The sequence below is a fragment of the Hypanus sabinus genome, chromosome 29 (genome assembly GCF_030144855.1).
Source record: "Hypanus sabinus isolate sHypSab1 chromosome 29, sHypSab1.hap1, whole genome shotgun sequence".
Taxonomy (NCBI): Eukaryota; Metazoa; Chordata; class Chondrichthyes; order Myliobatiformes; family Dasyatidae; genus Hypanus; species Hypanus sabinus.
The window spans coordinates 3,498,121-3,523,726 of NC_082734.1; the positions used below are offsets into that span (position 1 = coordinate 3,498,121).

The 25,606-nt window shown below is 47.4% G+C and overlaps 2 protein-coding genes across 2 annotated transcripts; one reads left to right on the forward strand and one right to left on the reverse strand.

Annotated features, from left to right (window-relative positions):
• Window positions 1-7,687: 7,687 nt before the first annotated feature.
• Window positions 7,688-8,281, forward strand: LOC132382725 (lysosomal thioesterase PPT2-A-like; the record flags this gene model as incomplete). Its single annotated transcript, XM_059953176.1, has 1 exon — window positions 7,688-8,281. A coding segment is annotated over exon 1 (594 nt), but the record flags the coding sequence as incomplete, so codon positions are not given.
• A 4,666-nt stretch (window positions 8,282-12,947) lies between these two features.
• On the reverse strand, window positions 12,948-23,221 carry LOC132382751 (perforin-1-like). The gene is made up of 2 exons (XM_059953201.1): window positions 23,115-23,221; window positions 12,948-15,654 (listed from the first exon to the last, which is right to left on the reverse strand). The coding sequence occupies exon 2, from the start codon at window positions 15,607-15,609 to the stop codon at window positions 13,885-13,887; it is 1,725 nt and encodes a 574-aa protein (XP_059809184.1). The 5' UTR covers window positions 15,610-15,654; window positions 23,115-23,221; the 3' UTR covers window positions 12,948-13,884.
• Between the last annotated feature and the right edge of the window lie 2,385 nt (window positions 23,222-25,606).

The window sequence follows — 25,606 nt, forward strand, 5'->3', positions numbered from 1 at the left end:
ATGTCAGTCATTCAGAGTGATACACAGTAAGTTCATCAACATCTGGACAAATCATGGACAGATTCCACGCTGGGGATGAGATTGCTGGTGAGTGTCTGAACACAGTTTGATGAGTCATGAGCCCCAGCCTTTGCAAAGAGAATTGTGCAGGAGAACATAAACAGAGTGTGCCGGCCACCTGCACGTCAGTGCACAGCAAGATCAAAACATCAACTGCAAGGAAGCGAGGCATTAGACACCAGTCAGTGTAGTGAATATCTCTGGATGTCAGTGATATCGAGGGCTGGACAGTAGGTTGGAAAAACTGAGAAACTGGAGATTCTCTAATGGAGCATGAAAATGATCAAAGAGGAACTTACATGAATTTCTCTCTGTTCACACAGAGAGTTTGTTGAAACAGTGTGTGAATGTTCGAGCTGGAGTCCAGACCAGACTCGATCTTGTACTGGGAGCTGAGCCCGGCCATGTGAATGGAGTTTCAGTGGGAGAGGATTTTGGGAACAGTGATCACAGCCTTTAAGTTTTCAAAAAGTCACGAAAAAAGGTCAATTGACTGAGACTTTTGAGGTGGTTGCAACAATGATTGTTGAGGCTGGGACAGTGGATGTTGTCAAAAATTGACTTCAGTATTTCTCAAGATCCCTCAAGACGGGCAGATCCATGAAATGAAGTTGTAAAGACTCCATAGTAAACTTGGTCATTTGGATTCAGCATTAGCTTGCCCCTAGAAGGTAAATGATACAATTGGAAAGTGTTTATTCTGGCTGTTGGTCTGTGATCGATGGTTTTCCACAGGGATATCTGCAGTTGTTTGAAATATATAGAAACGATTTTGAATAAAAGGGAGATGGGCTGGTGAATTTACACGTGTGAGGTGTTGCACTGTGATGAGTTAAACCAGAGCAGGACTCACACAGTAAATGGAAAGGCCCTACTGTGTTCTTGTGAATCTTTCCTTGCAGTAGTGTGGAGACTGGAACTACACTCAATTCTCCAAGAGCAACCAAATCAATGTCTTGTACAATTAGAACACCTTAAATAGAGGCAGAATGTTTGCCCCTTGCCTGCCCTCTAGACTTTGCCTGTGACACAAAGATACGAGCTAAGGTCCCAACAATCTCAGCTCTTGCCTCCTTCAATAACTGGGGTAAATCTCATCAGGGCTCTTATCCACCTTAATACTCATTAGGAGGCCCAACCTTTCCTCCTCCTTGACCTCTAAACACCCTAACGTATTTATACACTCAGCACTGATCTCCTGGTCCTCCGTGTCCTTTTCCTTGGAAAAAACTAAAGTAAAGAACTCATTGATACCTCACTCATATTGTCTGCATCCAAAGAAATGTTGCTCCCTTTATCCTTGCGTGGTCCTACCCTCTCCCCAGTTATCCTCTTGCTCTTGATGTCTGTATGGAATGCCTTCCGATTCACCTTAATCCTACTTGCCAAGGACTTCCCATGTTTCCTCCTGGCTTTCCCAAATCTCTTCTCGACTTCTTTTCTAGCTACTTTGTAATCCTCATGCTCGATTTGATCCAAACTTCTGAAGCTTTACGTATTTTCCTTTTTTTTCTTGACTGAATTCATCAGCCCACTGGATGTCCAAGGTTCTCTAATCTTTCCATTCACATCCTTCCTTCTAACAGGAACATTCCTTTCCTGTACTCTGTGCAATTGATCTTTAAGCACCCTCCACTTGTATGAAGTGGACTTGCCAGATAAAAGGTGTTCCCAATTAACACGTATGGTTTCTGCCAAATGCCCTCGTAATTCGCCCTACTCCAATTTAAGATTCTCCCACAAGAACCATACTTATTCTTATCTGTAGCTATCCTGAAATTTAAGGAGTTGTGGTCACTGTTCCCTAACTGACCACCCACTGAAAGGTCAGTCGTCCGGCCAGGCTGATTACCCAACACCAGGCCCAGTGCAGCCCCTCCTCCCATTGGGCCGCTCACTTCTAGAAACCATTGTAGGTAATAAGTGTGCTCCTGGTTCCAAGAACAGTGTCGATCTACAGGCAGAGTGTGATGGAGATTGTGTCGAGATCTCACACATGCCTGGACCCAAAACTGTCTGGTTTCTCGAAAACAAAAACCACACGCCTCAATGTACTTAGTCCCTCTCTCTGAGGGACAGATCTGTACACTGACCGGTGTCTCTCAGTCCCTTTCTCTCACCAGGAGATCTGTACACTGACCGGTGTCTCTCAGTCCCTCTCTGCCTCAGGGGAAATCTGTGCACTGACCGGTGTGTCCCCGTCTCTCTGACTCAGGGGAGATCTGAACACTCACTGGTGTTTGTGTTTCTCTGCCATCGGTCATTTTGACCTTGTCATTCTTTGCCTTGCACCTTCTGCTCCCTCCTCAGCCAGTGGTATTTATCACCCTTCTGGTGTCACTTTGCATTATTGTGACTCCAGTCTTGCTGACCACCACCTCTGAGATATCACCAGACAATCTCACACTGAGGCTTCAGTCCTGTCCCCTTGGCCACGGATACTAGTAGAGTTTAATTTGAGGCTGCATAAGTCAGTTCTAATTTTAGCTTCGTTTTAAGTTGAACACCAATGCCAGGCAGATTCTGGGCCTAGGTAATTTCCCACCCCCAAGCCGTATATTCAGTATCACAGGCTTTTTCCAGAGGTGAGACATGATGGGAAAGTGAGGGAGCATTGGCACCTGGTGAAGGGTGGAGAGAAATGAATCAGCAATTCTGTGCCTAGGTAATGGGTAATAGCTGGTTCTGGGCCAAGGTAACGGGTAATGGCTGGTTCTGGGCCTAGGTAACGGGTAATGGCTGGTTCTGGGCCTAGGTAACGGGTAATGGCTGGTTCTGGGCGAAGGTAATGGGTGATGGCTGGTTCTGGGCCTAGGTAACGGGTAATGGCTGGTTCTGGGCCTAGGTAACGGGTAATGGCTGGTTCTGGGCGAAGGTAATGGGTGATGGCTGGTTCTGGGCCTAGGTAACGGGTAATGGCTGGTTCTGGGCCTAGGTAACGGGTAATGGCTGGTTCTGGGCCAAGGTAATGGGTGATGGCTGGTTCTGGGCCTAGGTAACGGGTAATGGCTGGTTCTGGGCCTAGGTAACGGGTAATGGCTGGTTCTGGGCCAAGGTAATGGGTGATGGCTGGTTCTGGGCCTAGGTAACGGGTAATGGCTGGTTCTGGGCCTAGGTAATGGGTGATGGCTGGTTCTGGGCCTAGGTAACTTCCCACACACAAGCCGTTTCTCCGGTCTCACAGGCTGTTTCTGGAGGTAAGACATGATGGGAAAGTGAGGGATCATTGGCACCTGGTGAAGGGTGGAGTTAAAATGGGCTGTGATGTCTTCAGATTTGTGGGCAATGGGGGCACTGACACCTGCCCCCTCCATCAGGATCCAGGAGACAGTCTGTCAGGGTGTTAACTAGTGTCTCCCAGCCTTAGATCACAGCAACCAGTAGCAGGGTTGGGGGAGGCACAGCCAGTGGATCAGCCCCTTCGCACCTCCCCCTCTCACCTCCAGCCCTCTCTTTGTGGAGTTTGTATGTTGACCCTGTGACTGTGGGACTCCCCAGCAATGAATCAGTTTTCGCCCACCCCCACGAAATCCAGGCCATTGGTTATGTCAGTGAGGGTAGAACCCGGGGTGGGGGAGGGGAAGCTGATTAGAATGGGTTTAGTCAGTGTAGGTTCCCAGACCCCACAGATAATGGTGGGGATCCGTGGCACAGAAAGGGTCAGGAACCTCTGGGGTAGATGGTTGCTTGCTGGGCCGTACAGTCTCACTGGGTTAAAGGACTCAGCTCTGAGCTGTCAGATTCTGGGATCAGTGTGGAGTTACGAAACTGACCCTTATGCAGGTCTGCGAACAGTAGCCTGGGTGTGGGCTACAAATTATAATGGGAGAAAGAAAAGGCATGTCAAAAGGGCAATGTTACAATGGTCATCGGGGATTTTTCAGAATCAGAATCAGGTTTATTATCAGTGGCATGTATCCTGAAATTCGTTAACTTAGCAGCAGCAGTTCAATGCAATACATAATCTAGCAGAGAGAAAATAAATAAATGAACAAATAAATAAACCAATTACAGTATATGTATATTGAATAGATTAAACATCATGCAAAAAGCAGAAATAATATATACTGTATTGTAAAAGTGTTCAAGGGTTCAATGTCCATTTAGGAATCGGATGACAGAGAGGAAGAAGCTGTTCCTGAACCGCTGATTGTGTGCCTTTAGGCTTCTGGGTAAAACAGCCCTGGCCACAAACGTAACCAGTGCACAGAAAGATCAAATAGCCATTGCAGAGTAACACAGACAGCAGTGAGGGCAGAGGTCTCTCCCTGAGAGAGAGGGACTGAGAGACACTGGTCAGTGTACAGGTCTCCCCCTGAGGCAGTGATGCACCATCAATAACTCACTCTGCGACGTAAAGGCGAGATATCGGCTTTTATTGACTGGAAGAAGGAACAAGCAGTGGTTGACCACCATACTACATCCTGGAGACAGAGAGGCCGGGCTCAGACCTCAACCGCCTTTCTACAGGGGTCTGTGGGAGGAGCCACAGGAGCAGTCAGCAGGGGGCGTGTCCAGACAGGTATATGTAGTTCACCACATTCACCACCCCCCTTTGCTTTTAAAAAAAAGAGTCCCCATGTGGCGAAGTTTCTTACAAGTATACTTACAGGTTAAGTCTATCAGGTGGTCGAATCAGTCACTGCGATCTACGTAGCCCCGTCTGTGATTGCACAGGAGCCGGTGGTGGTGATTGCACAGGAGCCGGTGGTGGTGATTGCACAGGAGCCGGTGGTGGTGATTGCACAGGTGCCGGTGGTGCTTGCACCGGAGACGGAGGTTGTGCTGGTTCTGGCCTAACTGGAGATGTCAGCCCACTAGGCGTCAGTGATCCCTCATGCGTGTGTGAGGCGCCTGGTATATGGGTGTATGAGACGCCCGGTATAGGAGTCTCGTGAGGAGTCTGTGTAGGGCTTGGTGTGCGCGGTGTCACCTCGGATACAGGGTTCATAGTTACCGGGGAGTGTTCGGGGTAGTGGTCTGCTGCTCCTGTGGGCGCCAGGTCGCGGATGGAGACCGTGTCCTCCCGCCCATCAGGTAAGACCATGTAGGCATACTGGGGGTTCGCATGTAGAAGGTGAACCCTCTCTACCAGCAGGGAGTATTTATTACTCCTCACATGTTTCCGGAGCAGCACTGGCCCTGGGGACGCCAGCCAAACTGGTAGGGTGGTCCCAGTGACAGACTTCCTGAGAAAAGAGAATAGGCGCTCGTGAGGGGTGGCATTGGTGGACGTACATAACAGGGAGTGGATAGAGTGGAGTGCCTCAGGGAGGACCTCTTGCCATCGAGAGACCGGCAACCCTTTTGATTTAAGGGCTAAAAGTGTGGCCTTCCACACTGTGGCATTCTCCCTCTCCACCTGTCCATTTCCCCGGGGATTATAACTCGTGGTCCGACTTGTAGCAATGCCCCTAGCTAGCAGGTACCGGTGCAGCTCGTCACTCATAAAGGAGGACCCTCTATCACTGTGGATATAGCAGGGATGTCCGAACAGAGTGAAGAGCTGGCGCAGGGCTTTTATGACGGACGTGGTAGTGGTGTCGGGGCAGGGGATGGCAAAGGGGAACCGCGAGTACTCGTTGATAATATTGAGAAAGTAGACATTGCGGTCGGTGGAGGGAAGGGAGCCCTTAAAGTCAACACTCAGTCGCTCAAAAGGGCAGGTGGCCTTGACAAGTTGCGCCATTTCAGGACGGTAGAAGTGCGGTTTGCACTCAGCGCAGATTTGGCAGTCCCTGGACATTGTCCTGATGTCCTCCAGGGAGTACGGCAGGTTCTGGGCTTTCACGAAATGGTAAAATCGGGTGACTCCCGGATGGCAAAGATGTGCATGAAGGGCATATAGCTGGTCGAGCTGTGCGCTAGCACACGTTCCCCGGGATAGGGCATCAGGGGGCTCATTGAGTCTGCCAGGCCGGTACAGGATGTCAAAGTTGTAGGTGGAGAGTTCTATTCTCCACCGCAAAATTTTATCATTTTTGATTTTGCCCCGCTGTTGGTTGCTGAGCATGAATGCAACTGAGCGTTGGTCAGTCAGCAAAGTGAACCTTTTGCCGGCGAGATAGTGCCTCCAGTGCCTAATAGCTTCCACTATGACCTGGGCTTCTTTCTCCACCGCGGAGTGCCGAATTTCAGAGCCTTGAAGGGTACGAGAAAAGAATGCTACTGGCCTGCCTGCCTGATTGAGGGTAGCAACAAGCGCGAAATTGGAGGCGTCACTCTCTACTTGGAAGGGAATGGTCTCGTCCACCACATGCATCGTTGCTTTGGCAATGTCCCCTTTAATGCAGCTGAAGGCTGCGCAGGCCTCAGCAGAGAGGGGAAAAGTGGTAGACTTGACCAGGGGGTGGGCCTTATCTGCATATTGGGGGTAATAGGAAAAGAAGCCCAGGCACCGTCTGAGGGCTTTGAGAGTGGTGGGAAGAGGGAGTCCTAACAGGGGGCGCATACAGTTGGGATCAGGGCCAATGCCCCCGTTTTCCACGACATACCCAAGGATAGCGAGTTGGGATTTTCGAACACACTCTTTTGAGATGGCTCTGGAAGTCCAGCCCCAATAGCACAGGTGCACACAGTTGAGGCATGACCAGTAGTGCAAAGTTCTGATGTTCTGTGCCCTGCACCACCAATGTCGCTACACAACCCACCCTGATGTCTGTGGAATGCGACCCAGAAGCCAAGGTGACCCTCTGACTTACCGGCCGTGTCACGAGTCCACAGCATTGCACTGTGTCCGGGTCAATAAAACTCTCAGTGCTGCCCATGTCAAACAGGCAGCTAGTCCTGTGCCCCTCCACCAGGATGTCCATCATTGACCTTGCAAGCTAGTGTGGGGCGCTTTGGTCGAGGGTTACAGTGGCCAGAGTTGAACAGCCGTCTTGGTGCCCGGTAAACCCCGGTGGGTCGGGGGCGGGACATGTTGACGCCGACGAAGATGACCGACCACATCCGGGCATGCAAGATGGCGGCCCCCACGTCTCACACGCAGCCTCCAGCGTGTCGGCCGTCTTGATCGCCGAGTGTAAGGTAAGATCGGCATTTTCCAGCAGCCGCTTGCGCGCATACACTGACCTAATTCCTGTAACAAAAGCGTCTCGTATTAGCAGCTCCGCATGCTGTTCCGCCATGAGCGTTTTACAGTCACAAGTCCTGACGAGTGTCTGTAGGGCTCAGAGAAACGGGCGCTCGACTCTGCAGGCTGCTGCTGTTGGGCAGCTAAGCGATGTCTTGCGTAGACGGTTTCCATGTTTTAAAACTTCCAGTCAATAAAATTGATGCACCATCAATAACTCACTCTGAGACGTAAAGGCGAGATATCAGCTTTTATTGACTGGAAGAAGGAACAAGCAGTGGAAAGATTGGATTTGGATCCCCAAGACCCTGAAGGAGCTCGTGCCTTTGAACTCTGGCTTGCATGCTTCCACTCATACTTGGAGGAATTTGTGCAACTGACCCCGCTGTTATGCACAAAATTCTCCACTCGAGGGTCGCAAAAGCCCAGTGCGGGGAGTTTGGCACCGCGGACCGTCTGAGCGGGTCGGGGCGTGTGTGACCGCTGGACAGCCAGGCGCAGCAGGCGGCCGCGGCGTTTCCAGAGGTCCAAGAACCTGTCGCAGAGGCAGGCATGTTCCCTCGGCTGCTGCTGGCGGCTTCTGTCGCCATTGTACTGCAAGTTACCCGGAGCTACAAGCCGGTGATCGTGGTGCACGGCTTGTTCGACAGCCCCGGTGACCTGCTGACGCTCCAAACTTACATCAACCAGTCACATCCTGGAACCAGTATGACTATCATTGACCTGTTCGACCGGACACAGAGCCTGAAGTCGCTGTGGAGTCAGGTGGAAGGCTTCAAACAAGCTATCGTCCCCACCATGCAAAAGGCAGCCAATGGGGTACACATGATCTGTTACTCCCAAGGTGGCCTGATTTGTCGGGGAATTCTCTCCACCATGCCGGACCACAATGTGCACACACTGATCACCCTGTCAGCCCCTCTGCTCGGACGGTACGGAGATACCGATTACCTGAAATGGTTTTTTCCAAAGTACGTGAAGAGCAACCTCTACCACTTCTGCTACACGCAGTTCGGGCGGTGTTTCTCCGTCTGTAACTACTGGAACGACCCTCACCATCACGTCATGTACCTCAACTTCAGTAACAACCTGGCTCTCCTCAACAACGAGACAAAGAACTCCAGTGCCACAGTGTGGAAGAAGGAACAAGCAATGGTTGACCACCATACTACATCCTGGAGACAGAGAGGCCGGGCTCAGACCTCAATCGCCTTTATACAGGGGACTGTGGGAGGAGCCACAGGAGCAGTCAGCAGGGGGCGTCCAGACAGGTATATGTCGTTCACCACAGGCAGAGAGGGACTGAGAGACACCAGTCAGTGTACAGATCTCCCCTGAGAGAGAGGGACTGAGAGACACCAGTCAGTGTACAGATCTCCCCCGAGAGAGAGGGATTGAGAGACACCGGTCAGTGTACAGATCTCCCCCTGAGAGAGAGGGACTGAGAGACATTGGTCAGTATACAGATCTCCCCTGAGACAGTGTCTGCAGACATTGATGTGTGTAACGAGAACCCAGTCAGTACAGTGTGCAGGCAAGCGTAATATCTGTTTGCAATCTTCTTTGCTCACTCGCTGTGGTCTGACCCTGTTCTGGAGACCCGGAGCACATCTCTCTCTAGAATTCTCTTTGAACTGAATGTTCAAATTTAATTGATTTTCCCTCACTCCCAGGACAGCCACTCACACACTGTCAACTCCACAGAGACCTTGACGTACACACTCAGACACCGACAGAGAAACGTGTGAGGCGGCTCGTCAGAAACTGTCACCTCAGGAGACGGCTGCTGGAGCTTCACTCACAAACACTCCGTGCATCACACTTATTCTGCAATCTCGACTGAATTTCTCATGTCCAGCTGCTCCTCACAGAGACAGAGGCAATATTCCCAGTTGAAGGCTTTGCAGTACCTGGCTTGAAACATTACCTCTGCCTCACTCTCCAGTGACACTTCCCAGTCGAGAGGCCAAAGCGTTGGGGAAATTTAAGGCAGACATCGATAGATTCTTGATTAGTCAGGGAGTGACGGATATGGGGAGATGGTGGCGAATTGGGGGTGAGAGGGAAAATGGATCAGCCATGATGAAATGGCAGAGCAGACTCGATGGGCTGAATGGCCTAATTCTTCTCCTGTATCTTACTGTCTGATGGTCTTCTGCAGCCACCATTTCTGCTCATTGCCTTGACTGATGAAAAGTATAAGTTATTCCTTCTTTGTCATGCTGTCACTGTTCTGCCTCTCTTACATGCCCACACACACTGTTGCTGTATTTTCCATTTTTATTTCAGAGGTCCAGCATCTGCAGATGTGTTTTTAAATTTTCATTGTGTCAATGGTTCAATTTATTAACAGAGAATGTATAGGGTACACAACCCGAAATTCTTACTCTTCACAGAATTCTCGAAACAGAAAAAAAACTCCAAAGCATGAATGATAGAAAACTTTAGGACCACAAAGCCCCCTTCTTTCAACAACAGTCTCGATGTTTATCTCTCCCGCAAATCTTAAGTGTTCTTTCAGAACACAAAACAGTGCAGGCCTCTTAATGAGCTCTAAGATCAATCTAACCCCTCCCCCCCATATCGCTGTCCATTTCTCTTTCATCCACGGGCCTATCCAAGATTCTCTTCACTAATATATTACTAATGGCAGGGTGAAGATTTGCTTCTACCAAAGGAGGTGTAAGGCGCTCTTTCCCTCCGCTAGCACGCAGGTGCGGCATCTGCTCACCCTCTCCGATCAGGGTCACAAGAACCCATGGCCGAATGAGCAGCTGGTGCATATCGCAAGTCCTGGTTATGCGACCACTGATTCCACCCAAACAATCTCTGAAGAGTATTGATAATGGCTGGGGTCACCCGTCTTGTAAAGACACTGCCCAGAAGAAGGGCAGTAAAATTTACGAAGAACAATCATTGTGGTATCTTCTACTTTACAAAAGACCACGACAATTTTATGGCCAAAAGAACATCTTTATCTGGGACGGCAAATAATATTTACAATACAGAGGCTTCCAGGTACCTCGTGCAGCATGGGTGGAGGAACAGTATACAATGCATAATGGGAGTAAAACCCCCCCAAACCCAGATCCCTCCTCTTGTTACCAACAGCTTCCCGATTAGTATTAACTTGCTTTTTTTTGGTAATTTATTTTTTTATTGAAGTTCATCAAACAAGCATTTCCATAAGATGTATTTCAGACATTGTACATTTATATCATATAATCATATATATCACAAATCTCCACAAAGTATTTATCTGAGGTATACACTTAAAGAAAAGAGTGGAAAGAAAAAAACAAGCAAAAGGAAAGAACTATGTACAAGTAGGGAGTGATTTTTTTTTACAACATATTCATTGATTTGTGAGAATAAAATCAGGCCTATGAGGAATTATGTAATTAAACTATTTTTCCCAGTGTGAATCAAATTCTTTTGGCTTATGATTAACAGATGCTGTTATCTTTTCCATTTTGTAAATGTCCATTGTAATTTCCATCCATGTATTTAAAGTTGGGCTCTCCTGTGACAACCATTTCCTAGTAAGAGTCTTTTTACCAGCCAACAAAAGTATATTCATTAATTATTTATCTCTTTTCAACCATTCTTGAGGTATGTATCCAAAATATATTGTCTTACTTTCTAAGGGTATTTCATATTCAAAGATGTCTTGTAGGGCATTGTGTATCCCCCTCCAATAGTTTTTGATAACAGGGCTGTCCCAAAAAATATGATAATGATTTGCATTTTGATTTCCACAATTTCTCTAGCAAACAGGGGGTTGCTATCATAATGGGATTTCTGAGAGGGTGTAATAAAATATCTTATCAAGTTTTTCCATCCAAACTCCCTCCATTTCTGTGAACAGGTACACTTCCATTGATACCTCCATATTGTTGTCCATTCTTCCTCAGATATAATTATCCCTCCCTTCTTCTCCCATTTTGTTTTAATGTATGAAGTCGAATGTGTTTTAAGATTTGACAACTCCTTATACATGCTTGAAATTATTCTTCTACTATTATCTGAATTATATGCTTTTCTAAATAGCTCTATCAAGCATGTACTTGCCTTGGTTACATTTTTAAGCATCTTATTAACATATTGTTGCATCTGTAAAAACCAATAAAATCTTGTTTTTCTAATATGTGTTTCTCTTTAAGCATTTCAAAACTGAACAACGTTCCTTCTTTCATTATGTTGCAAAGAACTGTTGTTTCTTTAGCTATCCAGTCCTTAAATCTAGCATCCAATTTATTTGGTGTAAAATCCGAGTCACATGCACACCATTTGAGAATTGCAATATCTCCCTCCAGATTATATTCTTTTTTAGTAGTTTTCCATATTTTAAGAGTCAATTTCACCCAAAATTGTATTTATGTACCTTTGCAGGTTGTTATCAGCCAAAATTGCTTGCATGGGGATGGGAAGTACCCGCTCCTCAATGTTTTTCCATTGAGCGTCATATGATGGGTTGCACCAACATATCACAGATCTCAACTGTGCTGCAAAATAATAATCTCTAAGAGAAGGTAGGCCCCACCCCCTTTTCCTTTGCTAATTGCAAAGTTTTGAGACGAACTCTAGTACTTTTACCCTGCTAAATATACCTTGATAACATCTTGTTCCATTCATTGAATTGATTTTGATTAATCTCTATTGGTAGGGTCTGAAAAAGATATAACAGTCTGGGCAGTATATTCATTTTAATAGAATCAATCCTTGAACTGAGACTGAAAAAAGGAATCAGGTTCCATCTTGCCACATCTTCCTTAATTTTTTTATATAAAGGCTGATAATTACATTCTGATGATTTTGCCAAATCTTTTGGCATAATGATGCCTAAATATTTGAAAGACTCTGTGTGCCATGCCCAGGAGTATCTACTTTCAATTTCTCTTGGTGGGCTATAGTAATATGAAAGTAATTGGGTTTTATCTATATTTATCTTGAATCCTGATAATTGACCATATTGTTCAAAGGATTGCATCAATTTAGGTAAAGAGTATATTGGTTGTCCTAGTTAGATCAAAATGTCAGACAAGGTGGGCTGAAGGGCCTGATTCTGCGCTGCACTTTTCTATGACTCTTTGCCTGTAATTTATTGTGTAATCAGGACTCAGACACTTAGTCTTACTGTAGCCACCATTCTGTTATCAAAATGTAGTTTTTCAGGAGTGTAAAAGCCATACCAAATTCATGCTCAGTAGATGAGGTTTGTCTGGTCTCCTGGTGCACACCAGTTTTTGAATAAATCGCCCGTTATCTCAAACACCAACTCTGTGTGGCCTTTCAGTGTGGTTTTACAGGTGGTGACAGGAATGACAGGCCTGCATAGGAATTCTGACTTGTGTATCGTTATGATCTGTTTGTGACCAGGGAGAGGGAGATGAAGGGGGGAGGAGGGGTAGAGGGAGAGGTAGAGGGAGAGAGAGAGGAAAATGTGAACTTGTAAAGGTGGAGATCTGAGGTGAAGAGCAGGAATGGTTGGTGGAAAGTGACCGTCTCCCATCAGAGAGGGATTCTGTTTATCATCCCAGATTGCTTTTAAAGAGTAAATCTCTCCCACTCACAGACCCCTGGTAAAGACGGTGTCTCTCCTGGACGGTCTCTGTGGTGCGTGTTGTGATGCTGATCTCTGTCAGGGAGATTCCTGCTTCTCCAGTCTCCTGTGTTCCTTCCATCAACCCCACTGGGGACAATACCCTTCCTCCCCTCCCCCTCCCTATCCCACGTTCCTGTCTTCACCACCCTGGATCTCCACATCTCACATCTCCACGGTAACCATTCACACCCAAAGGCTAAATGATGCTCAGTGATGTTTATTGCAAAAACACAAGTTGTACAAAGAAGGCAAGAGGCAATCAGACAATCTCTTCTGTCTCCAAAGCATCTCTTTGCAAAGCTTCTCGTGCACAGGGAGGTGTACGATGTTCCTGTGATGATGGTTCTGCTCCGACATGCCACCCGTTCTGGGACACAAGTCAGTCGGAGACTCTCCAGTTGGTCCCCTGTCAGCAACAGGATTATGGGAAATGGAGCCTGCTCTCAGTCACCTCCTGCACGGGTCTAGCGGATCTGTAAATTACGTTACGCTCAAGCCATTAAGCTGCCTGCGGTTTGGCAAGCTGGTTTGGGCACCTTCCCTCCAATACAGGTCTTTGTTGGGGTGAGGGGTTTCTGCTGGGGTGATACAGTGGCAATATGACAGATACAGAGAGGTTGTGTCCTCAATGGCCTTCCCACCCTGTACCCTCAAACACCAGTGCCTGAAAGCTTGGTGCAGTCAGGCAAGCCGGGACTCCCATTCCCACTGGGAATTCCTAGTGCCCAGAGAATCTGAGGAATTGGTGAGGTGTGAGTGAAATGTAGGGTCTCTCTCTCAGAGGCTGAGACTGGGGGGGAGCATGAGATATTGTGACCTGGACTATTAAGGGTGATAGTGCAAAGGTCAGGAGATTGAACTGAAGACAATGTGACCTCGGTAATGGAGGTTCATGGGCATGAATGTGATGAAGGAGTCCTGGAGAGAATTGTTCCTTGGGGTGAGAGGGGAAAGGTCAGGGCAATGGGACTGATGAGACACCGAGGATGATGGGTACAGGGTCATGGAGAATAGAGGGCAAATATCTGGGCAATGGGAATGATGAATGGGGGAGAGGGAAAGAGGGGAGGGTGGTATGATAGCAGTACTGTGGCAATAGGAAGCAGCGTTGGACCTGGGAGTGAGGTTGGTGAGAGGTCAAAGGTCAGGGGTAGATAACTTTGAGGAGGGCATTCCCTGAGGAAAGGGCGGTGGGGGAGTCAGACGAGTGGAAGGACTGGTTGGTCCACAGGAGCCCGGTGAACTCATGGGCCCCTGCACTCGGGGCATACTGGTGGTAGGTGCTACCCTGCAATTGGTGGCCACAGATGAAGGACATTTGGTAGGTGACCTTGCCATGCTTAAGGTGGCAGGTGTGATCGGTGACACCAGAGATCAGAGGCACCTTGCAGGTCCCCAGATGGTCATTCCCCCAGACATCTTTATCATAGACCTTCACGATGAGCTTCATGTAGCTGCGGGCAACCACCTCCCCCAGGTCCAGTGTGGCGTTCCAGGTAGGGTTGTTGTTGTTGTCCACCACCCTGGTCTGACCTTTGGCATTACCATAATAGACCACCACAAAACCATCAGTGCCAGAGAGATAGTCACCCCAGAGACCGGAGCCACTAATTACAGTGACAACCAGGTGCCCTGCACCCTTCTGCTTGGCACAGGGCTGACGGTCCATCAAGGAGTTCTCCAGATATAGGCAGGAACAGCGATTAGAGCGGCTTTTCTTCCCAGGAGAGGGGCAGGTGGTTCTGGAGCAGTTACGTTTCATGGCGTTGGCCATAATGTACTCTCTGAGGTAGCGCCTCAGATGTTTCTGGCGAATGTCGGTTCTGGGCAGCAGGAAATGGAGGGGGGCCAGCCGGTAGTGTATGATGCCTGGTGAGGCCGTCAGACTGTTCATCCAGCTGGTGAAGGCCCGAGAATTGGAGAAGAGGATGTCTGTGTGCCCAGTACTATGGCCTCCTGAGACTTCTGTCAGCCTCTCGCTGAAGGCCTGGTGGAAGCTGTGGGAATGGGTATGGGACGAGGCCTGCTTCTTGCAGTAATCTGCTTGAGCTGATGTATGGCCAAATCCTAACACGCTAACACTGGCCTCCACACTGAGGCAGTTCTTCACCTGAGTAGCAGTGAGGCCCTGAGAAAGGGCCTTACAGGTGCGGATGGCCGTCACGTCCTCGTAGGAACCACCCAGCTCCACTGACTGGATGTAATGTGTCCCGAAAGTCTGCACTAGTTGGCGATACTGGTGCCGGGCACCCGCATAGGAGCTGCTGGTGATTTGTTTGAGCTGGTTGGAGAACTCAGATGCCAGAGGGGGTGGGTTCCTCAGGCGGTAACGGTAAAGGCGACAATGGAACTTCTGGCTGGAAAAGCTGTAGTGGGCTGATTGGCCTTTACTGTAGGCAAAGGACATGGCCCGAGATTTGGAGCCAGCCACTGTTACACCTACTGACACTGAATATTTGGATATCCCCAGGCCAACACTCCAGCTTTTATCCACACTGGAGCTGACCGAACTGCTAAAGTCAGAGGCTGAGTGGAAGAGCCTGCTTTTTACAGCCCGTTGGCATCTACGTTGGGCTCGCCAATCCACCACGGCCAGGGGGAGACGCTGCCATCTACCCCTCATCAGAGTATTCCTGCAGAGTTTGCAGGCCCCCCCTGGATGACTCCAGCTCTCCACGTCCACCACGTACACCCCTTTGCGGTCCAACGTTACCACATCAAAACCCTCGCCGGCCAGACTGCTCCCTGGTACTGGGGACGCACGGTGGCATTGTCTGGACCTGGCTATCTGGCAGACAGCCCCCACACCCCCCAGGAACAGGAGAGCCCAGAGCAAAGTTCGCATTTTCCATCCTTTCCCAGCATCCATCGCAATGTTGACAGGTCTTCCCTCGATCAACGGAGGGCGGTCAATCTGTAATGAGAATGGGAGATGGGGTTCACCAATGGCATCACACATTCACCCCTCCCCACCATCCGTGCCATCAGAAAGGGACCTTCCCATGAACAACCCCTTCATAGAGGACCTGAAGGAATTAAAATAAGAAATGTATTTGAACTAGGATGAGTCAAGAACATTGTCTTTGCCCTTCCTATGTGATGGGAGGAATGGTGGCCACCATTTTGTGAATGTCCCACAACCAACATTTTGTGATCTGGTCTTGCTCAGGGATGGTGTTGGTCAAATCAGGTAAAAGAAGACACAATAAAGCCCCACGTGGGACCTTCCTACCGATGGGTCAACCCATGTAGGATGTGCTTGTAGACTTCCTCAGCTCCTCCACTCTCTTCCTGTTGACTGGAGTGACTCAGGTACATCTCTCCCGGACCCTCTACAAAGCCCTCAAACCTCCGTCCTTGTCTGGTGGTCCAAGATTTCAGATCACTTTTCCACCATGTTGGGTGGAGCTTTTGACCTGTACTCCCAGATCGCTCTGTCCTTGCTTCTCTTGTCCTTCTATTCTTTTGATTTCCTAATCTCATTCTTCCCACCATTCTTCACATTACTCAGCATTAAACAGTTTTATTTGCCTTGTTTTAGGAAAAACGTCATTAAACTGGTAATAATACAGACAAGAAGCCTTAGGACTCACACCACCAGGTTCAAGAACAGTTGCTAACCCTCTTGAATAAAAGGGGATAACTTCATTCAACTTCACGTGTCACAACTTTGAAATGTTCCCACAACGAACGATCTCACTTCCATGGGTTCTTCATCGAAAGGTTTGATTTAATATCTGAGAATGTATACAACCTGAAATTCTTACTCTGCACAGACACCCATGGAACAGAAGAAAAACCCCAAAGAATTAACGACAGGGAAATGTTAGAACCCCAAAGCCCCCGTTCCCCCTCCCATGAACAGCAGCAGCAAAAGGATTGACCCTCCAGCCTCCCACCTCCTCCCTCTTGTTCCAGCAGAGAGGGCCTGCCCTCCATCGCCCACCATGCAAGCCCCCAAAGAGACCAAGATCGAGAGCTCATCAAAAACTACAGTCCATCCCATCAGTTCGACATCCCACAGGCTCGCTGTCTCTCACTGCTCCTCTCAAATGTTCATTTATTATCAAAGCATGTATCCAAATACAACTCTGAAATTAGTATTCTCCAGATAGTCACGAAACAAAGAAAGGACATGTAGAAGGAACAAGAGCCTCAGGACTCGCACCACCAGCTTTAAGAACAGTTACTACCCCTCAAAAGGGGATGACTACCCTCACTTGCCCATCCATTGAGATGTTCCCACAACCAATGAGCTCACTTCAAGGTCTCTTTAACTCATTATCTCATGTTCTCGTTATTTATTGCTATTTATTTATATTTGCATTTACACAGTTTGTTGCCTTTTGCACTCTTTTGATCTTTCATTGATCTTCTTAGAGTTACTATTCTATCGACCTGCTGAGTATGTCTACAAGAAAATGAGTCTCAGGGTTGTCTATGGTGACATAACTGTACTTTGATAATAAAATTTGGTTTGAACTTTGAGAAGATGAATGAGGAAGTTGCCAGGACTGGAGAGCCTGAGTTATAGGGACTGGTTCAGCCAGATAGGACTTTATTCTGGAGGGTTGTATGTATATGGCTGCCAGGGAATGCGGTTGAGGCAGGTACAATAATAGCACATAAAAGACATTTGGATAAGTATACGGATGTGGGTAGGAAAGGCTGAGAAAGATATGGACTAAGTGTAGAATGGGACCATGGACAACTTTGGCCAAAGGACCCGTTTCTGTGCTGATTAGCAATGACTTTATTAACAAAGCACCGGACCAGATCCTGACCCAGGGAACTCCACTGCCCATCTGTTATCAAGTGATCTTAATGGACACTTCATAAATACTTGAGGTCTTATGTGAATTCTCTTGTCAGTGTTTACTGTGGGGATACTCCTGGAAGGCAGTGAGTTCAGGGAAGAGAACAGTGCTGGAACAATATTGATATTAGGAAGGGACGGGGAGTTGTTGGGTGTCTTGAAGCATATAAAGGTGAATCAATACCTGGGATCAGACCAAGTGCATCCTAAGACACTGTAGGAAGCAAGGGAGGAAATTGTATTTTCCTTCATCCCAGTTGAGGGAAGGGGCTAATGTTGTGATTTTGTTTGAGAAGGTCTGCAGGTATAGGTGGGTGAGCCTGCCATCAGGGGTTGAGAGACAGGAGTCTACCTGCATTTGGAAAGGAAAGGACTGATTTGGGAAAATCAGCATGGCTTTGCACAGGTCTCATCAATTAGTCAGTGTTTAAAAGAGATGCCCAAGAGAACTGATGACGGCAGAGTGGTGGACGGGTCTACCAAGTCCTGCGCAATCCCAGTCAAGTCAAATTTATTGTCAGTTAACTATATACATGCATATAACGTAGCCATATAATGTTACAAGGTGGGGGCAAGGGTGCTGGGAGAGGACCCACAAGCAGGACACAAACACGTCTTTTTTAGGTTCAATAAAATAGTGTTTATTACTCGCTACACAGAGAACCGGGAAATCAAGGAGGACAAAGAGAAACACGAACCTCGGACTAGGAGACTAGGGACTGGGGCGGTTACGGACCGTGGATTTGGAAACTGCGAACTTGGATTATCGCGGGCATGCTGGGACCGCCGCGGACCTTGGACTTGGACTGGAACTTGGATCGCCGCGGACCCTGGACTTGAAGACAGGGAACTGGGACCGCCTCAGACCATGGACCTGGAGACTGGGACCTTGATTTGCCGCAGCCAGAACGTGGACACCGTGGATTGCCGCAGCCAGAAACGTGGACACCAAACACAGGACCGGAACGTCGAACCTGGACTCCGCCTTCAACTGACCCCTGGCAGTTTGACCTTGCCCAGACCCACTCTGGCGAAGGAAGGCGAATTGCCGGCACTCCGATGCGGGCTGGATAACTCTGGCTTGTGGTAGAGACGGCATCTTTCTAATGTTTCCTCACACTCTCGCCCCGAACAGCTAATGCCAGGGGTTTATAAACTGCCGGTTCCAGTCGGGAGTAGGGTACCTTAATGGCTAAGCTCAAGGGACACGTGAAACGGAATTAGAAGAGAACAAGGAGTCAATGGTCCGGATCATAACGCAACCTAACTAAAGTTAAAGGGGAACCGATCCGGACCATGACATATAATGTATATAGAAATGAGATGTTTCCTTGAACCAGAAAGTGAAACACAGTAGTACACATAACACGGTAACTTATGAAGGTAAACATAGAAACATAGAAAATAGATGCAGGAGTAGGCCATTCGGCCCTTCGAGCCTGCACCGCCATTCAGTACAATCATGGCTGATCGTCCAACTCAGAACCCTGTACCTGCTTTCTCTCTATACCTCTGATCCCTTTAGCCACAAGGGCCATATCTAACTTCCTCTTAAATCTAGCCAATGAACCGGCCTCAACTGTTTCCTGTGGCAGAGAATTCCACAGATTCACCACTATCTGTGTGAAGAAGTTTTTCCTTATTTCAGTCCTAAAAGGCTTCCCCTTTATCCTTAAACTGTGACCCCTCGTTCTGGACTTTCCCAACATCGGGAACAATCTTCCTTCAACTAGCCTGTCCAATCCCTTTAGAATTTTGTACGTTTCAATAAGATCTCCTCTCAATCTTCTAAATTCAGTGAGTACAAGCCTAGTTGATCCAGTCTTTCTTCATATGAAAGTCCTGCCATCCCAGGAATCAATCTGGCGAACCTTCTCTGTACTCCCTCTATGGCAAGAATGTCTTTCCTCAGATTAGGGGACCAAAACTGCACACAATACTCTAGGTGCGGTCTCAGCAAGGCCTTGTACAACTACAGTAGAACCTCCCTGCTCCTGTACTCAAATCCTTTTGCTATGAATGCCAACATACCATTTGCCTTTTTCACCGCCTGCTGTACCCGCATGCCCACCTTCAATGACTGGTGTACAATGACACCCAGGTCTCGTTGCACCTCCCCTTTTCCTAATCGGCCACCTTTCAGATAATAATCTGTTTTCCTGTTCTTGCAACCAAAGTGGATTATCTCACATTTATCCACATTAAATTGCATTTGCCATGAATTTGCCCACTCACCTAACCTATCCAAGTCACCCTGCATCCTCTTAGCATCCTCCTCACAGCTAACACCGCCGCCCAGCTTCATGTCATCAGCAAACTTGGAGATGCTGCATTTAATTCCCTCATCTAAATCATTAATATATATTGCGAACAACTGGGGTCCCAGCACTGAGACTTGCGGTACCCCACTCGTTACTGCCTGCCATTCTGAAAAGGTCCCGTTTACTCCCAGTCTTTGCTTCCTGTCTGCCAACCAATTCTCTATCCACATCAATACCATACCCCCAATACCGTGTGCTTTAAGTTTGCACACTAATCTCCTGTGTGGGACCTTGTCAAAAGCCTTTTGAACATCTAAATACACCTCATCCACTGGCTCTCCTCTATCCACTCTACTAGTTACATCTTCAAAAAATTCTATAAGATTCGTCAGACATGATTTTCCTTTCACAAATCCATGCTGACTTTGTCCGATGATTTCACCTCTTTCCAAATGTGCTGTTATCACATCTTTGATAACGGACTCTAGCATTTTCCCCACCACCGATGTCAGACAATCCAGTCTATAATTCCCTGGTTTTTCTCTCCCTCCTTTTTTAAAAAGTGAGATTACATTAGCCACCCTTCAATCCTCAGGAACTAATCCAGAATGTAAGGAGTTTTGAAAAATTATCACCAATGCATCCGCTATTTCTTGGGCTACTTCCTTAAGCACTCTGGGATGCAGACCATCTGGCCCTGGGGATTTATCTGCCTTTAATCCCTTCAATTTACCTAACACCACTTCCCTATTAACATGTTTTTCCCTCAGTTCCTCCATCTCACTAGACCCTCAGTCCCTTACTATTTCCAGAAGATTATTTATATCCTCCTTAGTGAAGACAGAACCAAAGTAATTATTCAATTGGTCTGCCATGTCTTTGTTCCCTGTGATCAATTCACCTGTTTCTGACTGTAAAGGATCTACATTTGTCTTGACCAATCTTTTTCTTTTCACTTATCTATAAAAGCTTTTACAGTCAGTTTTTGTGTTCCCTGCCAGCTTTCTCTCATAATCTTTTTTCCCTTTCCTAATTAAGCCCTTTGTCCTCCTCTGCTGGTCTCTAAATTTCTCCCAGTCCTCAGGTGTGCTGCTTTTTTTTTTGCTAATTTATATGTTTCTTCTTTGGATTTGATACTATCCCTAATTTCCCTTGTCAGCCATGGATGCACTACCTTCCCTAGTTTATTCTTTTCCCAAACTGGGATGAACAATTGCTGTAGTTCATCCATGCGATCTTTAAATGCTTGCCATTGCATATCCACCGTTTATCCTTTAAGTATCATTTGCCAGTCTGTCTTAGCTAATTCACATCTCATACCTTCAAAGTTACCCTTCTTTAAGTTCAGAACCTTTGTTTCTGAATTAACTATGTCACTCTCCATCTTAATGAAGAATTCCACCATAAGAATTTATTCCACCAGAATAAAATCTGCAGATGAATCACACATAATAACAAGCTGAAGTGCATTAATATCAAATATTGTAAGGTGTGAAACAGATTAACCAGTGACACTTCGAATACAATGCAACAGCTGAATTTTGTTCAGAATTCAGGAGTTCAGAAGCCTAATGGCCTGGGAGAAGAAACTGTTTCCCATCCCAACCGTTCTTGACTTTATGGATCAGAGTCTCCTGCCTGATGGTAGAAAGTCAAAGAGGATGCTGGATGGATGGGTGGGATCGTTGATAATACTAAGGGCCCTGCATGTGCAGCTCTCCTGATAGATGTCCCCGTTGAGTGTTAGGGAGACCTCTATGATCCTCTCGGCCGTTGTCATAGCCCTTTGTAGAAACTTCCGGTCCGATGCTCTGCTGTTCCCATACCAGATGGAGAGGCAGCTTGTCAGGATGGTGCTCCTGTAAAATTCAGTTAAGATGGGGAGATGGGGGGGGGGGGGAGAGGGAGTCTTTCTTGCCTCAATTTTCTTAGGAAATGGAGGCGCTGGAGAGCTTTCTTGTTCAGGGAGGTGATATGAAGGAACCAGGTGAGGTCACCTGTGATGTGGACTCCCAGGAACTTAGTGCACTTAACTCTGTCTGTGGAGGAACCACATATTCGCAGAGGGCGATGGTTCATTGTCTGCTTAGGAAGGTGTGATCACATGGGAACTAGGGTGAGCGAGCGACTGGGATCTAAAATGGGAGATGGAAGGATCAGAGGCCTGTGGTCAGTGGTGTGCTCCGGGGGTCAGGGGTCAGGGGTCAGTGTTGCTTGTCATTTGTACAATCAGCTTGGATGAGAATGGAGGTGCATGATTAATAAATTAGTGGATGACACAAAAATGGGTGGTGTGGTGGGCAGTAAAGAAGGTTGGTGTAAGGTTATAACAGGATGGAGCAAAGATGTAATGGCTCTACTGGTGTGTCCTTATTTCAGACTGTCTGTCAAAGGAATGGCAGATGAAATTTAAGTCAGACAAGTTCGAGGTGAATTTGGAAAGTTAAATCACGGCAGGACAGAACAAGTGGTCAAGGCAGCAACAATTACGACGTTTAGGAGGCACTTAGACCGTGATGGATAGATAGCGTTTACAGGGATACAGGAGCTAACGCAAGCAAACAGGATCAGCTCAACAAGTGAGATTGGTTGGTTTGGATGAGTTGTTTGGAAGGCCTTGTTTCAGTGTGGGACATCTCTGTGAATGCACAATTGCATTGAAAAACAGCACTGGAGAGATGGAGAGAGAGTACGAGATTGAGAAAGAAATGAATGGAAGGGTTCTGTCTGGGAGACAGAGAAAGCAAGTCAAAGAGTGCGAGCAATGGGGAGAGAGAGAGAATGTATAATCAGATAGAGATGGACTATATGAGTGAAAGGTATATGAGAATATGAGTGAAAGGTGCAGAGGGAGAGAGATGGGAGTATTGGTAGTGGGAGAGAGGGAGGGATACTTTGGTAGTGAGGGAAAGGGAGGCAGAGAGAGAAAGGGAGAGGCAGAGAATGAGAGAAAGGGAGAGTGAGGGAGAGAATGAAAAAGATATTGATCACAAGAGAGGGAAATTTGGGTGGGAGTCAGTGAGGCAATAGAAATTTCTAGAACCTCACTCACCCGATGCCAGAATTTACAGCATGGACTCTGGGCAGAGTTGAGGAAGATGTTGAAGGGGATTTATCAGAGAGTGGAGAGAGAGGTTGAGAGATGGAGAGAAGGGGAGAGAGAGGTTGAGAGATGGAGAGAATGGGAGAGAGGTTGAGAGATGAAGAGAAGGGAAGAAAGAGGATTGGACCACACAAGAAGGGGTAGCATTGCCAAGTGGACACCCTCCTACCCCTGAGACAGAGAAGTGAGCCTACCTGTCACTGTTCTTCCAGAAACTTTGAGCTTCTCCCAGATCTGCTCCAGCAGGGGCCTGTCTTCGCGCCTCCCACTGCCCCTTTGTGGCTGAGCTCTGTCTCAGCCCTGACTCCAGGTTGTGAGCTACTGAGAGATTCACGGACCTTATTAAGGTTCAGAACATGTCACCAGGAGGGGAGGGGCTGTCTCGAGGAACTCACACTCGTGGGCTGCTTCAGTCATAGAAACGAGAAGTAACAGTGGGAGGCTTAAAGATGAGGCCTGCCCCTATGGAGACTCTTCCCTCCCTCCTACTGTGGATAGGAAACGGTTTGGAGCGGAGGGAACCAGATAATGGGGGAGGTGAGATGAGGGAGTTTGTCGGATCAGAGTTGTTGGTTACAAACTGCCATTTTATCAAATGTATGGAATACGGGGTGGAAGAGATGGAAAGATAGATAGAGATAGTGAGAGAGAGGGAGGGAGAGTGATGGATAGACAAAGAAATGGAGTAGATTGAAAGAGCTAGAGAAAGAGAAGAAGAGACAAGGGAGAATGAAACAGTCAAAGAGGGAGGAGGGAGAGAGAGACAGAGATCACATATGTGAGGGGGTGTGAGGAGTATCTGGATATTGAGTAGGAAGGAGGGGGTGATCGGGGGGTGGCACAAGGAATGGATGGTGTTGGTGGTAAGTTGAGGAGTGGAGGGTGGTGGATGGAGAGGGAGGGGAGGGATAATGGACAGATTGCCTACACATCTGGGCCCAATACAGAGAGCGATATTCCCCTGGATTCTGAGAGGGGAACGGTGCCTTAGTTTCTCACCAGACACCCATCACTCCATCACTCCATGAACTGCACAAATCTTGAATGCTACGTCTCTACCTGGTGACAAACCTCTCTGACCCTCCCCTCCATCGTGTCACAAATCCAGAAACAGCTTGTATACGTGAGACACAAAAACCTGGGGTCAGAGAATTATCACCATCAAAAGCCAACCTTGACACTCTCCCACTGAGAATCTCAGACCCTGGCTCACACCATCCTGGGGGACCGTGGCCACTAAACAGTGCAGACATCCTTTTGAAAAGGCAAGAGAAGGCTGAGGCCTACCAGTAAATTTGGATTCAGGATTAGCTTCCCCAGAAGGTAAATGATACAATTGTGAAGTGTTTATTCTGGCGGTCGGTTTGTGATCGATGGTTTTCCACAGGGATATCTGCAGTTGTTTGAAATATATAGAGATGATTTTGAATAAAAGGGAGATGGGCTGGTGAGTTTACACTGTGTGAGGTGTTGCACTCTGATGAGTTAAACCAGAGCAGGACTCACACAGTAAACGATAAGGCACGACTGTGTTCTTCTGAATCTTTCCTTGCAGTAGTATGGAGACTGGAACTACAATCAATTCTCAAAGTGCAACCTAATCAATGTCTTGCACAATTAGAATACCTTCTTAAATAGAGGCAGAATGTATGCCCCTCGCCTGCCCTCCAGACCTTGCCTGTGACACAAAGATACCAGCCAAGGTCCCAACATTCTCAGCACTTGCCTCCTTCAATAACTGGGGTAAATCTCATCAGGGCTCTTATCCACCTAAATACTCATTAGGAGGCCCAACCTTTCCTGCTCCTTGACCTCTAAACACCCTAACGTATTTATACACTCAGCACTGATCTCCTGGTCCTCCGTGTCCTTTTCCTTTGTAAAAACTAAAGTAAAGAACTCATTAATTCCTCATTCATATTGCCTGCATCCAAACAAATGTTCCTCCCTTTATCCTTGCGTGGTCCTACCGTCTCCCTAGTTATCCTCTTGCTCTTGATGTCTGTATGGAATGCCTTCCGATTCACCTTAATCCTACTTGCCAAGGACTTCCCATGTTTCCTCCTGGCTTTCCCAATTCCCTTCTCGAGTTCTTTTCTGGCTTCTTTGTAATCCTGATGTGCTCCATTTGATCCAAACTTCCGAAGCTTTACATGTTTTCCTTTTTCTTCTTGACTGAATTCATCAGCCCTCTGGATGTCCAAGGTTCTCTAATCTTTCCATTCCTATCCTTCCTTCTAACAGGAACATTCCTTTCCTGTACTCTGTGCAATTGATCTTTAAACACCCTCCACTTGTATGAAGTGGACTTGCCAGATAAAAGGTGTTCCCAATTAACACGTATGGTTTCTGCCAAATGCCCTCGTAATTTGCCCTACTCCAATTTAAGATTCTCCCACAAGGACCATACATATCCTTATCTGTAGCTATCTTGAAATTTAAGGAGTTGTGGTCACTGTTCCCTAACTGACCACCCACTGAAAGGTCAGTCGTCCAGCCAGGCTGATTACCCAACACCAGGCCCAGTGCAGCCCCTCCTCCCATTGGACCGCTCACTTCTAGAAACCATTGTAGGTAATAAGTGAGCTCCTGGTTCCAAGAACAGTGTCGATCTACAGGCAGAGTGTGATGGAGATTGTGATGAGATATCACACATGCCTGGACCCAAAACTGTGTGGTTTCTCGA